At 53.1% G+C, this 14,833-nt stretch overlaps 1 protein-coding gene across 6 annotated transcripts in view; it reads left to right on the plus strand.

Moving 5' to 3' along the window:
• The window catches only part of RRBP1 (ribosome binding protein 1), a 57,817-nt gene that overhangs the window by 14,604 nt on the left and 28,380 nt on the right, over positions 1-14,833 (plus strand). For all 6 annotated transcript variants that reach the window (XM_036824443.1, XM_036824445.1, XM_036824441.1 and 3 more), the window contains exon 2: positions 6,192-8,190. In XM_036824443.1, the coding sequence (XP_036680338.1) occupies positions 6,213-8,190 (1,978 nt within the window). In that variant the 5' untranslated portion in view covers positions 6,192-6,212. The remainder of the gene's footprint in view (positions 1-6,191; positions 8,191-14,833) is intronic.

The raw sequence follows: 14,833 nt of genomic DNA on the forward strand, positions 1-14,833 counted from the left end.
AGAACTACCATATGACCCATCACTCCTACTCTTGAGTATATATCTGAAAAAAACAAAAACACTAATTCAGAAATATACATGCACCCCAGTGTTCATAGCAGCACTATTTACAATAGCCAAGACATGGAAACAGCCTAAATGTCCATTGACAGATGAATGGATAAAGAAGATGTGATATATATATCGCATATATATTTATATATATGTATACGATGGAATACTACTCAGCCATAAAAAAGAATGAAAATTTGCCATTTGCGACAACATGGGTGAACCTAGAAGGTATTGTGCTAAGTGAAATAACTCAGACAGAGAAAGAAAAATACCGTATGATGTCACTTATATGTGGAATCTAAAAAATACAACAAACTAGTGAATATAACAAAAGAGAAGCAGATTCACAGTATAGAGAACAAACTAGTGGTTGCCACTGGGGAGAGGGAAGCGGGGAGGGGCAAGAGAGGGGTAGGAGATTAAGAGGCACAAACTATTAGATATAAAATAAGCTACAAGGCTCTATTGTACAACATGGGGAGTATAGCCAATATTTTATAATAACTATAAATGGAGTAGGTTTATACTTTAAAAACCTTTCAAAATTGTGAATCACTGTATTGTACACCTGTAACTTATATAAATACAGCAACTATACTTCAGTTAAAGAAAAATCAGCTCTCTACCCACTCTCCCCCCCTCCAAGAACAGATCTCGAAAAACCAGATTCTGACAGTTTTACAGGCAAGTTCTTGTGAACCTACAAAGGATGGAGGAAAAAGGGTGCTCTGTAGCTCATCTTATGGGACTGAAGTGACCTTGCTACCAAGACTGGGTAAGAACAGTCTGAGAATGAGTTCTGACTTCCCCCACTTGACAGCACAGCCACCCGAATCCCACATAAAAATGTGAACAGACCAAATCTAGTGAGGGATTAGAAAAGAAAAGACCCACCGTCAAGAAGTGTTTACGCCATCAGAGCCATCTGTGAGTTAACATTAGAATATATTCTTTTCATTCAATCCAATTCAGATTAAATGTCAGGTGGTAAAGAGAAAGCATTTGCTAAAATTTAATACCCTATTAAAAAAGGAAAGGTAGCTAGGAATATAATAAGATAGCTTAACGTGATCAAAGGTTTCTACCAAAAGCCTACAGTCAACACAGCATCTAACAGTGAAGGATCAGAAGTGGAGACTCGGCCGTGAGACCAGCGAGCCTGGAGCCGGCTCTGTGAGACGAGAGAGAAGCGATGGTGTGGCTTAGAAAGCAAGAAATTACTCTCTTCATAGGTGATTTTTCTTGAAGAGAATCCACAAACTCCTGGATTTGACGAGAGTTTAGCATAATATTTAGGTAAACGACACATGCAAAAATGAATAACTTTGCTGGTTGTAGCTAGGAAAAGAAAAAGATATCTTTTTCTAGTACATTTAAAAATAGCAATAACCTTAACAACAACAAAAAAGATGTGTAAGACTTCTATAGAGAAGATCATAAAAGCTCCCTGCAAGTATAAAAGAACGTTGAAATAAGTGGAGTGCTACACGCTCCATTCACCGACAGCTCCCATGGTATACAGCATCGGCTCTCCCCATGTTCACCTGTAAATTCAGTGCATTTCAAATAAAAGTTCCAGTAGAATTTTTGGAAGGGATGCATAGGCCAAAATGTAGTATTGATGCAGGGCGTAAATAACACGTAGGTGGAACAAAGTGTGAGTCCAGTGAGGGATCCACGTGTACTGCAAACCAGATGGGACAGAGGCGGCTGTGAAAGTCGGGGGGTAGGGGGGATGGACCAGTCCGGAAGGGGCGCTGGGTAACTTAAGCCGTGGGGGAAGCTGACCCTATTTCCTGTCCTATGCCAGAGTAGATCCCAGGTGATTAGAAACCCAACTATGAAAAGTGTTCTGAAGTTTGTAGAAGAAAATAAACAGTGAAAGGACTTTTCTCCCAGTGGTTGGAACCTGGGTGGCTGAGAGTCAGGGGTGAAAGGGAGGTTTTCACTCTGTATCAACCCCTTTGTTCCTTTTGCCTCGTTGCCTTTCTCCAACACAACTGAGTAATTATTTAGATTTAAAGGATAGCAACAGATTTTTCCTTAAAAAAAGAAAAAGGAAACAGGTTCTCTTTGACTCTGGGGTGGTAGCAATGAAACAAGAAAACACTGTAAAACAAAACAGTGAAACAATTTTTCAAACAAAATTGGTTGAAAAAGAAACCACAGACTTGGATACAAATGGTTAATATCCAGATGTGTAAAGGACACCTACAAATGAGAGGAAAAGACAGCCCTTTAGAAAATGGGCCAAGGGTATGAGCAGACAACGTCGTGGAAGCAGCGTGAAGGGCTGCTCCCCATGGGAGGCACATGGGGACGCATCCGGGTGTGAGCGCAGGAGATGGTGCGGGACGCGGAGGGCGGGGCTCGCGGCACTGCCCTGGGGGAGCAGCCCTGGGCCCGGCGGTGTGTCCTAGAGGATGAAATGCTGCCCGGTGATGCCCGCAGTGGTGTCTCATGCAGCCCTCACCGTAGCGGTGCTGGACATGTGTAAGCACACACGCACGCGTGTGGAAGTGGTGGCATTCTGAGTGTTGGTTCTCTCTGGAGAGAAGGATGAGATACTACGTATATGTGTCTCAAGTAAATGGGGAAAGATGTTTGGATTTGCTAAACCTGGGTGGTAGGTAAATGGACGTTCACGGTATTTTTCTTAATCTTCCGTATATTTGAAATATTTCATAATATTTACAAAAACAAGGAGACAGTGATCCTGATGCAGCCGTATCTGCTAGTGTCTCCATTTTACCGTCGTTGTGTTTTAGATTGTGCCTTCCTGGTAAGTCAGCTAACGCCCGGGAGGTGGGGCTTGGGCTCAGTCGGGAGGCTTCGTCGCGCACCCCTGCCGTGGCTTCTCCAAGTGCCCACACGTGGCCCCCGAGGAGCAGCTGGAGAGTGATGAGACCCCACCCCAGGGTGCTGTTGAGGGGCCTTTTCACAAAACGTCCCCAGATCCCCACTGCCAAGTTGGACTGAACTGGCCAGACTGGACAAGCCAGGTCGGGCCACACGAATCAGCAAATGTAGTCCGTGCCTGGGGCGTCCACTTAACTTCTGTTCCCGAGTCCTTACTCCCAGGAACAGAGGAAAGCCATTCTCTCAGGAGCCCCGAGGTGGCCCCGGGGGTGTCAGCTGGCCAAGCCTGGGAGTGGTCCCCGAGCCTCTGGGCAGTCTCCTGCTCCCTGCCCTGGCGGGCCTTCACCTTTCTGCTTTGCATTCTAAGCAGACTGGCCACAGTAAATAAGAGTGCACATTTCATAGAAGTTTCCGGCATTGACGGAGTGCAGGTTCTTTGTGGTCAGCCCACACAGGATGCGGTGGCACGGTTGGCCGGATTCTTTGCCCTCCTGGGCACGGCCCTTGGGAAAACCCTGCGGGAGATCCCTGCTGGGGGCCTTTTACCATGGTGGGGATTTCAGAAGCGAAGCGCCGGAAGGCTGACCTTGAAGGCTGACCTTGAGACCTCGCTGGCTTTGCTGTGCCTGTGAGCACGGGTGGTACTCCCGCCCCTCGAGCAGGAGCCAACTCTGCGGGGCAGCGGGAAGGCGGCTTCCACCTCGACTTCTTGGCTGTCCGTGGTGATGGTGATGTGTCCTGAGCCTTCACTGTTTCACTGAGTTACCACAACTCTAGGGCTTTTCATTTTCCTGTGAAAGCGTCCTTTCAAAGAAACTCTTACTCAGGAGTTAGTGGTGGGGATGCAGTTTCTTTCTGGAGCAGCGGTCCTGCAGAGTTGGGAAGACACATCTGTGATGGACTCAGACGTCCGTCTGTCCACTGCGGAGGGAGGTGCTCTCCCAGCTGGCTTTTCTCCACTCTGTGCCCCTGACAGAGAATATATTTTTGTATCCCGTGTTTGCCTAACTTGAGAGTCAAAGCTGACTTTTCAACCGTGGCTTTTCTAACCAAACCACATGTCTGCAGAGCCCACGGTGGGGGGCAGGCGCCCATCGTGGGGGCTGGTGGCCCTGGGGCTCCAGGGGCCCCGCCCTCCAGGGCTTGTTGGGGACGCCACCCGGGGCTTACGGACCCGCAGCCGGGGTGACCCGGGCCCCTGGCGTGGTGCTGCCTCTGGAGAAGGGGTGTTTCAAAGGATTTTTATATCCATTCTTTTTCAGATTCTTTTCCCATGTAGGTGATTACAGAGCATTGAGTAGAGTTCCGTGTGCTGTACAGAAGGTCAAAGGGTTTTTGTCATCTGAATAGGATGGATATAGTGGTTATGGTGTTGCTTTGTACCTGAAACGTGAAGTTCTGAGGGGTGCTTGTGAGGACCCGGAGTTTCGGTTGGTGGATGCCCTCCAAGCAGCGGGGTTAGAACGGGGCCTGGAACGTTCCAGCTTCCTGCCCCTGTCCTCCCGCCCACGGGACCCCCCTCCAGGCCTTTTGCACACTCGGCTGCGAGGATCCCGAAGGGCTCGTGTGGGGTGGCCTCTCCCGACTGTCATGTGTGAGGGGCCCTGGCTGTGCATCTCGCTGCCAGAACCCATGGCCCGGGGTCAGAGCCCGCCCCAGGATTCCACCTCGGGCCTGAGGAGTGGAATGTGGAGCTTGGCCTGGAGCTGCAGGCCCGGCGACAGTCTGGGTGAAGTAAGTGTCACAGCCTCAGCTGAGAGACTTACCACCGTGGAGAGCAGAGCGCGTTCCACCCTCTTCCGCAAGGGTTTTGCAGAAGGACGGCGAGACTGTGCATTTGTTCTAGAGCACCATGCTGAGCCATTTACAACAGTCTCTCTGCTCAGTCCCTCCTTTCAAATGCCCTAATGTCAAAATTTGGATTTCACGACTGTTGTTTAGATACCCCCACTGCCACTGGAAGAGGAATCTCAACTTTTAAGCCACCGAGAAGCCTGGGCCCAGCCTATCCCGGCTCTGGGGACCCGGGGGCCGTTCAGCTCTCCCCCTTTCTGCCTTCCTCCCCCACCTCTCACCATTGCGTTCCCTTCTCAGGTCCACTGCTGGTCCTCCTGGGGGAGCTGTTTCTCACTCCCCAGTTCAGGGGACTGGAATGTGATTGTAGTAGCATCAAAATTAGTTGATAAAAGTTGAATGTATCCAAGAAATGAACCTGTTGGAGTTTCTCACTGAAGTCAGATTTAGCCCGGCTGACAGCTGATGGGTGTGGACCTGGCCACCTCTGACCCTATGGACTTTGGTCCCCGGCCAGCAAGAAGGGGTGGTTCATCCTCTCGGTTGGGAGTGTGTCATCAGGCAAAGGGTCCCCTCCCCAGGGCGAGGAGTGGACCTGGTGGCACTGTCCTCCTCCCTCTTTGCAGCCTCTGGATGTGAAATTCCAAACCTGGAGTCTTACTTGGTCGACTTCCCAAGACTGATATTTCCTGTTTCCTAATGTGCAAGTTTGCAGGTTGCATAGCTCTTCGGAGCTATCACTGGTTAAAGGCCATTTTTCCTCACCAAATTTTGATCACCTTTCCGGATTGTAATGCATAGGTTCTCATCTTTGGCCCTGGGTAGTTGTGTTTATCAGCACTGGAGGAAATGGAGGCAGCAGAGTCAGATGGCTCGCGAGGGCCTGCTGGCCTGGACGCTGTGGCTGAGAGCCGGCAGCTGTGTTTGGTTTGACTCACATGGCATTTTTAAAATCAGTCAACTTCACGTTAAGGAAAAAAAAATTTCTGTCCTAATGTGAGAAAGCAAAAGATCTCTCAACACAGTGCCCGCATGTCTACAGTAATCAGCTGTGGCTGGGCGTCACCTGGCCCTAATGTAGTGGGGCAGTTTGCCACAGTCCTCACTACTCCCAGTTGTCTCACACCTGGCCGGTGCTTGTGCTCATGTGTATCTTTGACCCCTGTGTGGGGAACATCGTGAACTGGGATCACGGCATCTGAGTCTCCTGGGTGTTATGTGCCCTGGTTATAGAGCTCCTCGCTGCCATCTCTCCATGGCTTCGTATGTCCCGGCACTAATGGAATATCTTATGTAAGAGTTGCTCACTTCTGAAGGGGGCGGGGAGAACGGGTGACGTCGGAGATGGCCTGAGTTTGTTTCTTCCTTCACTTTATCAGTCTGAAGAATTAGTGAAACCGTAAGTCAAGTGTTGGGGGTAGGGGTGGCGGTTGTTGAATACCTCAGTTTCTACAAAAAGTAATTGACACGTATGTATTTGGCAGGTGAAAGGAAAGCAAACCAGGATGGATATTTACGACACCCAGACCTTGGGGGTTGTGGTCTTTGGTGGATTCATGGTTGTTTCCGCCATCGGCATCTTCCTGGTGTCGACGTTCTCCATGAAGGAGACGTCGTATGAAGAAGCTCTAGCCAACCAGCGCAAGGAGATGGCGAAGACTCACCACCAGAAAGTGGAGAAGAAAAAGAAGGAGAAAACAGTGGAGAAGAAAGGAAAGACCAAGAAAAAGGACGAGAAACCCAACGGGAAGATACCTGACCATGAGCCAGGCCCCAACGTGACCATCCTCCCCAAGGACCCAGTGCGGGCGCCTGCAGTGGCGGTGGCTCCAACCCCAGTCCAGTCCCCCGTGGTCATTCCCCCTGTAGCCACGGTACCAGCCATGCCCCAGGAGAAGCCGGCTTCTTCCCCTAAGGACAAAAAGAAGAAGGAGAAAAAAGTGGCAAAGGTGGAACCAGCAGTCAGTTCTGTAGTAAATTCCATCCAGGTTCTTGCCTCAAAGGCTGCCATTTTGGAAGCCGCTCCCAAGGAGGTCCCTATGGTGGTTGTGTCCCCAGTGGGTGCCAAGGGCAGTGCCTCTGCCACCAGTGCTATGCAGAGCAAGAAGGCAGAGGGGGCCCCCAACCAGGGCAAGAAGGGAGAGGGGGCCCCCAACCAGGGCAAGAAGGGAGAGGGGGCCCCCAACCAGGGCAAGAAGGCAGAGGGGGCCCAGAACCAGGGCAAGAAGGGAGAGGGGGCCCCCAACCAGGGCAAGAAGGCAGAGGGGGCCCAGAACCAGGGCAAGAAGGCAGAGGGGGCCCAGAACCAGGGCAAGAAGGCAGAGGGGGCCCAGAACCAGGGCAAGAAGGCAGAGGGGGCCCCCAACCAGGGCAAGAAGACAGAGGGGACCCCCAACCAGGGCAAGAAGACAGAGGGGGCCCAGAATCAGGGCAAGAAGGCAGAGGGGGCCCAGAATCAGGGAAAGAAGGCAGAAGGGACCCAGAATCAGGGCAAGAAGGCAGAAGGGACCCCCAACCAAGGCAAGAAGACACAGGGGGCCCAGAATCAGGGCAAGAAGGCAGAAGGGGCCTCCAACCAGGGAAAGAAGGCAGAAGGGGTCCAGAACCAGGGCAAGAAGGCAGAGGGGACCCCCAACCAGGGCAAGAAGGCAGAGGGGGCCCAGAACCAGGGCAAGAAGGCAGAGGGGACCCCCAACCAGGGCAAGAAGGCAGAAGGGGCCTCCAACCAGGGAAAGAAGGCAGAAGGGGCCTCCAACCAGGGCAAGAAGGCAGAGGGGCCCCAGAACCAGGGCAAGAAGGCAGAGGGGGCCCAGAATCAGGGCAAAAAAGCCGAGGGGGCCCAGAATCAGGGCAAAAAGGCAGAGGGAGCTCAGAATCAGGGCAAAAAGGAGGAGGGTACCCCAAACCAGGGCAAAAAGGTAGAGGGGAGCCCCAATCAGGGCAAAAAGGTAGAAGTGGTTCAGAACCAGAGTAAAAAGGCAGAGGGAACCCCCAACCAAGGCAAGAAGGCAGAGGGGACCCCCAACCAGGGCAAGAAGGCAGAAGGGGCCTCCAACCAGGGGAAGAAGGCAGAGGGGACTCCCAACCAGGGGAAGAAGGCAGACGGGGCCTCCAACCAGGGCAAGAAGGCAGAGGGGACCCCCAACCAGGGCAGGAAAGCGGAGGGGGGCCAGAATCAGGGCAAAAAGGCAGATTCGGTTGCTAATCAGGGCACAAAGGCGGAGGGTGTTGCAAACCAGGGGAAAAAAGCAGAAGGGGCCCCCAATCAAGGCAAAAAGGCAGAGGGAAACTTGAACCAGGGCAGAAAGTCAGAAGGGTCCCCCAACCAGGGCAAAAAGGTGGATGCATCTGCCAATCAGGGTAAAAAGGCAGAGTCAGCTCCTATCCAGGGCAAAAATGCAGATATGGTCCAGAGCCAGGAGGCACCAAAGCAAGAGGCTCCTGCGAAGAAGAAGTCTGGGTCTAAGAAGAAAGGTGAGCCTGGTGAGTAGCTTTGATTTCTTTATGAATTTGGAGGGAAAAGCTGTCTTTAAGTGGCTTATGGATTCCCTTTGGGGAAGCCATCTGTATCAGTCAGCTATTGCCACGTGGCTGCATAACAAACATCCCAGAATTCAGGGTCTTACAGTGTCAGTTGTTTATTCCTGCTCATGTTTCTGTTGACTTGGCTGGAGGTTGACTGGTTGGGGTTATCTCGGCTGGTGGCTCTGCTTCATGCTGCAGTTTAACTGGTTCAGCTCCTGCTGCAGGTTGAACATAGGTCTCTTCTACGTGTTTCTTCTGGGGCCCTGGCCGAGGCATCAGTGGCTCTCGAGGGCAGAGGCCCTCCCACGGTTGTTGCAGAGCTGTGACCGGGCACTGCTCAAACCAGCATCCTGTTGGCCGGAGCAGGCCATGAGACTGAGCCTGAGTCAAGGGGCAGGAAGTCTACTGTCCCCAGTGGGAGGGACTGCGGAGTGACCTGGGAAAAGGTGTGAGTTGAGGAGAGGTGAGGACTAGGAGCCGTGACTCCATCCACCACCCGGTCTAGGACAGTTCCGTGTCTTGCAGTCTTTCTCAAACGTCTGGCTGCGTCAGCCTGTTCTACGTTCTTACCTCACCTGGTGTTTTAGCATAGCTTTGTTCTTTTCTAGATGTTTGTTGCATGAATAGCAGTAGGATGACGTTTCTGAGAAACAATGGCATCCACACCCCTGCCTCCCAGTTTTCCCTCTTTGCTACCCCACCACGCCCTTTATGTAATGGAGCATTAATAGAACATTAAAATAGATATTATGTATCAGATACATATATTAGATAATGTAGAACATGAATTTCCGTTATCTTTTTAGTACGGATTACTGTAGAAATTGGGCCCGTGAGTTCCTCTTTCATATTCATCACTCACTTGATACAGTAGTCTGATGTTTTCTTTCTCCGTCCCTCCCTTTCTCTCTCTCTCTCTCTCTCTTCTTCTCTTTCTCTCTAGATTTCTTTCTTTCTTAGATTAGCCATTAGTTGATTTGGAAAATTAATTGCATTTGTCTCGGTGAGGTACATTAGGGGCTTTGAAACGTTTGGACCTGTGCCCGGTAGGCAGGGCCCTACGTTTGTCCCTCTGTGAAGCTGTATCCGCTTTGCTGTTTCCTCCGCCCCAACTTCTGGGGGGGTATTTACTCAGGCGACACTCGTCCCATGTGAGGGTCAGGGACCGGCCCACCTTGCCCCACAGGCCACGCCAGCCTCTCAGGCCCTTTGAAAGCCCAGGCACTCAGCCTCAGCCCTGACGCCATGGCGGAGGGAGAGCACGCTGCCCTGTCTTCACAGTGATGCTCCACTTGCCCCTGGGAGGCGGGCATTCGAGGCCGAAGACGGGGACACAGGTGAGAGCCGCCTGTTCTCTGGCTTCTCGCGCATCAGGTGTGTTCACACTAGAGCTTCCTGTGGTCATCGTTACTGTGTATGGCTTTGGCCATTGAAGTAAGGTATGAAACAGAAACATGATAATATTAGAAAGGAAGGCAAAATTGTCCTAATTTGCAGATAATAAAGAACCTTGTTGGGAGGAAGACCTAACTTACCACCCGTGTGAACCCACAGAGCAGCTCGCCTGAGGTGATATAAGAGGAAATTTGAACAGAAAAAATACCATGGTTCAGGATAAGAAAGATTAAGTATTACAGATAAAATGATAGTCACTCCCAAGTTAACCTAGTAGTTTACTGTTCTTCCTGCCAAAATTTCAGTGGGCTTAAAAGTCCCCTCTGGAGGGAAAAATAGGTAAGAATACTGAATAGATTTTTAAGTGGCTATTGGAAGGCCGGTCTGTCTGATGTGTGAACACAGTCCCAAACTATTGTAGTTACGATAGGGTTCTGGACCGAGGCCAGCAGGTCAGGGAAGAGAGTGGTCCTAACTAGACTGCATCTCACCTGAGCTTCAGTGGGGGGAGGGGACAGGTCAAGGCAGTGATCCTGGGCAGGATGTTTAAGGTTTGGAAGGGTCTGCTCAGCCCCTGTGAAAATGTCAGGTGTGTATCAATTAGAGTTAAAGTAAAAAGAAATCAAACCCTAGAAAATAGGAAAGATGGCCGAAATTAGTACTGATCAACTCAGGTGGCAGGGGGCTGTGACTCCGAGGTTGCAGGGAGAATATCACGAAGGGTGGGGTGCTGGGCCACACGGCCAGCCACGTAGCACGCGGACAGGCCCCAAAGAGAGCACAGCCACACCGGGTGGCCTGCGGGTGATGTGACACCTGAGCGGTGAATTGCTTCATTCTTCAACTCTGAAGAGTCGGAAACGTGGGGAACACGCTTGTGGTTTTTCATTTTCCTGAACGTGCCCCGCGTGCTTTCCCCCGTTTTCCCACGGTTGGTGGGCCCTCGAGATGGATGCAGGCCCCTGTCCGCCGCTGCCCTCCCAACCCCCCGTCTCCGTGGAGATTCCCCCAGGGCAGGGCTTCTCAAGCTTTGACGTGCAGGGTCTTGTTAAGATAAAGACTCAGTGGTTCCCAGCGGGGCCCGAGGTGCTGCATTTCTAAGCAGCTCCCCGGAGATGCTGGTGCTGTTGCAGGGATGGTCAGGGCCCCGAGTCTGCTGGGGTTGGGGGCAGGGGCAGGAAGGGGAGGTGGGCTCTTTCTGTAAGGGCGTGGCTTCGAGCAGCTTTGCAGCTGCGCCTGTGAAGGACCGCTTCCCGAGGGCACAGTGAGCCTGTCGGTCTGACTTACCCCGCATTCCCCGCTGAGCCACGTCCGCCACAGCCATGATGGTTGAGGGTACGAGGACGGGTGTGGACGGGCGGCTCGGCTTTTCCCGTGGCTCATGGAACCGGCTCACACTTCCCTTGCGATCACAGCTTGTTTGTGGAGCTCGGGGTCCAGTTCATCTGACTCACATCGAGCTTTTTGCCCCTGTGGCCGCGTTGCCCAGTGAGAAGCAGGCCGTGTTCCCTTCACTTAGTTACACCTCGTGTTCCGCCTTCCTCCCTTGACCTGAAAGGCTGAGGTCACCCCAGCTGCCTGCCCTTGACCTCCTTGCCTGCCAGCCGGGACTCAGTCGGTTTGGGGGTCACCCACCCCATTTCTTCAGGGCCATGGGTACCCCCTCGAGGGAACTGTGGACAGATCCCCGCTGGCTGACTGGCCCTGGGCATCCAGAAACTCGGGGGCCTGGAGGTGTGAATGCCTTGGGGAGTGAGGTGTCCTGATAATCATGCTGCGGGGATGGGGGAGATGGTTGGGGAGGGGGTCTGCGTCACTGGAGTGGAGCAGGCCAGGAAGAGAGCTTGGGGGAGGGGACCTGGACTCGGGCAGGGGAGGGTCCAGGGCCACGAGATTTAACCGTTGGCACCAGAGAGCTAGGTTCTGGGGCTGCGCTGACCAGTACAGGAGCTGCTGGTCACGTGGGGCCAGTTAACATTCAAATCAATCAAAAGTCAAAGTGAAAACCGCACTCAAGGTCTCAGTAGTTCCACAGGGCCAGTGGCTGCCCGTTTGGACAGTGCAGATGAAGACCATCTCCATCAGCACAGAAGGTTCTACTGGACAAAGTTTTTCTAAACAAGAGCCATCGGGAGTGAGGGGGCCTCTTGGGTCACCTTGCAGGAGGCCCCGTGAAAATGGACTTGTCTTTGCAGCCCTGTGGTGGCGTCAGGAGTTCCTCTGTCTTTGTTCTGTCTGTGTCCTGAGTCGGGTGGGAGTGAGCTCCCCGTTGTCCCACACATCACAGAAGCCGTGAGTGAGCTCCCAGAGCCTGTGGCTGGCCCACACATGTGGCACGTCAGCAGCAAGACCAGCCCTGGAGCTGGGGTGGCTCCCTCAGTTGTCCAGGCCTTACCTGACACCTGGTTGTCCCGGCAGGGCCTCCGCTGACAGGAGCCCCAGAGGAGATCGGGCACAGGACACACTTCCGCAGGCCCGAGTTGGAGCTATTCCGGAACTTCTGATCTGATCTTCCTACAGGAGCAAATCGAGGCTGTGTGACAGGTTTTCACCCCTTGTCCCTGACCAGACTTGACAGTGAACACCCACCTTCCTAATCCTTTTTAAAATTTATTGTGTAAATGTGTGCTTGCAGCAAACAAAATTCAAACAGTATGGAAGCGTGGAAGGTAAGAATTGAGAGTCTTCCTCTCCACTCCATCGCAGCTACCACCCACCTCCTGGGGGGCCCCGGAGATGCCCCGCTCATCACACGGCACACGCAGCGGGCCTGCGCTGCAGAGACGGACTTGCCTCCTTTGTTCCTCAGCGCACCCCAGGGCTGCTGCTTTCAGCTGCATCATAGCCCACGGCGTGACCATAACGTCATTTATTTAAATGCCATGAAGCAGTGTGCCGTTCTTTTGCTGCTAAAATTAATGCTGCAGTGGCGTACATGTATCACTGGGTGAGTATCTCTGTAACGTAAATTCCTAGGTAGGTGATTGCTAAGTCAGAAGGCAGATGCCTTCTTAATTTAGGAAGACAAGCTCTATCTGCCTTACCCTCTGGAGGCCTGGCGCAGCGGACGGTTCCCGTGGTGATGGGCCCACGCGAGCGCCACCCCCCCAACCTGACCTTGGCTCACGTGGCTCCGTGGAGATGGTGACGATTTCAGGGCCGTCAGGAGCCCAGGTGTGGACTACGAGAAAACACTTGGTTTTGAAACAGAAACACGGATTCTTCTCCCAGTGTCTGGAGAAGAGGGGACTCACGGAATCATAACGAAGTGGAAACTTCCAGAACTGAAGCTTCCAAGTCGGCGGCACTGTCCAGGCCTCTGCTGATTTGTTCTCCGAGAGCCACCGCGGCAAGTATTCGTGTTCATCAGGAAAGCACGCTTCTTGCCCAGGAAGTGAGCGGACATGGGGGTGGTTTGGGGCCGTCTCGGCAGGGCCGTTCCTCAGCTCCTGGAAGGGAGTCCACACAAACACAGTGCGAGCCAGGCCTGGGGAACTGGATACCCAGACTTGGGCCGGACAGGAGGCACCTTCTGGAAACTGAGTTGGGCCCGAGCCCTGGGACTTGTGCTGCCACGGGGGCTTGGTTTGCGGGTATCACTGCCGAGCGAGGCTGAGGCCGGGCGGCCCTCCTCTTGGACTCTGTGCCTGGCATCATGCCAGACCTTGGCCCTTAACGTGGACGCGGGCCATCTACCGGGGACCAGAGGCCATCATGTCAGGGCCCAGCCAGCCCCCAGGAGGTGGAGGTACCCTCAGACCGGCCCGCACGACCCCACGACGGCTGAGTCCGATGCGCTCACAGGTCCACGGGGCAGAAAGGCCATCTTTGCGGGGAGGACTGTGGGTGAATTTTATTTTCTTCCCTTCACCCTTCTGCATTTTCCAGTTTTTCTGTAACACGTATTCTTGTCAATGGAAGAGAAACCAAAACTCCATTATTTGTCTGTGAGTTGAAGAAACAGGCCCTCCTTGTACCAAAGTGGAGGTGCCACCCCTTCGGGCGCCACGAGGGAGCCCAGCCCTGACCTCAGGGCCCCGAGTGTCCTCTGAGCCGCAGAGAGAACTCCTGCTCCTTCGGGGGCGCAGGTTGAGGAGGGGAAGTGGCCAGTGCTTCTTGGGCTGCCCCAGCCCCTGGGCACCCAGCAGATGGTGGTGACTGAGGTCAGACGAGAGATAAAGGTAGTTGCTGCATCCGGGACCTGGCAGCATCCTAGGGATGTCAGCTCCGTGCTGTGAGAGGCCTCCTGCCGCTGCTGGACCCCGGGAGATGCAGGAATAGGGTCATGTTCTGTAACGTAACAGGGCAGGGGCCAGACCCACCAGGAGACCTTCATTCGGGGTGTCTGTAGCCCGCAGGGCCTCATCTTGAGCCGTGTGACTGGACGGTAGCTGTACCCCTGCCTCCTGCTGTCCCACCGCCCCCCCATCCTTTGTGCCCCGCGGGCTGCTGTGCCTGAGGCCGGGGTCCCGGGGAACGGGCCCCACTGCGCTCCAGCCTGGTGTGTGGGGAGGGGCTCTTTCTGTGCATTTATCCCCCAACTTCCTTTAAGGTGGGTTTGTATTTTTACCTGTTTTAGGATAGCAGAAACCAAAGCTCAGCTCTGTTTCAAGACTTCCCAGAAGGGAGAGTTGGGACCCCGGGCCTGGGTCTCCGTCTGCGCCCACCCAGGCTCGGCCACCAGCAGCTACCCCTCCCGCGCAGGCCGAGGCACAGAGGGGGTGTGTGGAGATTACGTTTGAGCCTCTCTTTTGAACTTAACTTAGTTTTCTCAGGGTCTGAAGCTCTGAAGATAACTGCAGAGCTCATGAGCTTTTTTCACTTTCTGTGCAAGTTCTTCAAACTCAACTTTTCCCTTTCTTCTTTTTGAAAGAACAAAACATCCCCTGGGGAAGCGAGTCTGGTGTCACGTCTCAGAGAAGCTGCTGGAAGACAGTCTTCCAGGGCTCTCCGTTCAGTCCTGTCAAATGGGGTGGCGCTGTGGCTCCCATCACTGCCAGGGCAGGAGGCCCGAGGTTGTACGTCCCCCGTCCTTCCTGCAGGCAGTAGGTCAGACCTCCTGGTCCCCTCAGGCCCGAGGAAGGAGCTTGCGCAAAGGCCCTCCAGGGGTTGTATTTCTTTAAGAAATACTGTGATGTGTTCTTTTTTCAGATTTAAAATTGATTTTGTTAAAATTTGGGGGGAAAAGCAAAAGTATAAAGGGAAA

The sequence above is a fragment of the Balaenoptera musculus genome, chromosome 15 (genome assembly GCF_009873245.2).
Source record: "Balaenoptera musculus isolate JJ_BM4_2016_0621 chromosome 15, mBalMus1.pri.v3, whole genome shotgun sequence".
Taxonomy (NCBI): Eukaryota; Metazoa; Chordata; class Mammalia; order Artiodactyla; family Balaenopteridae; genus Balaenoptera; species Balaenoptera musculus.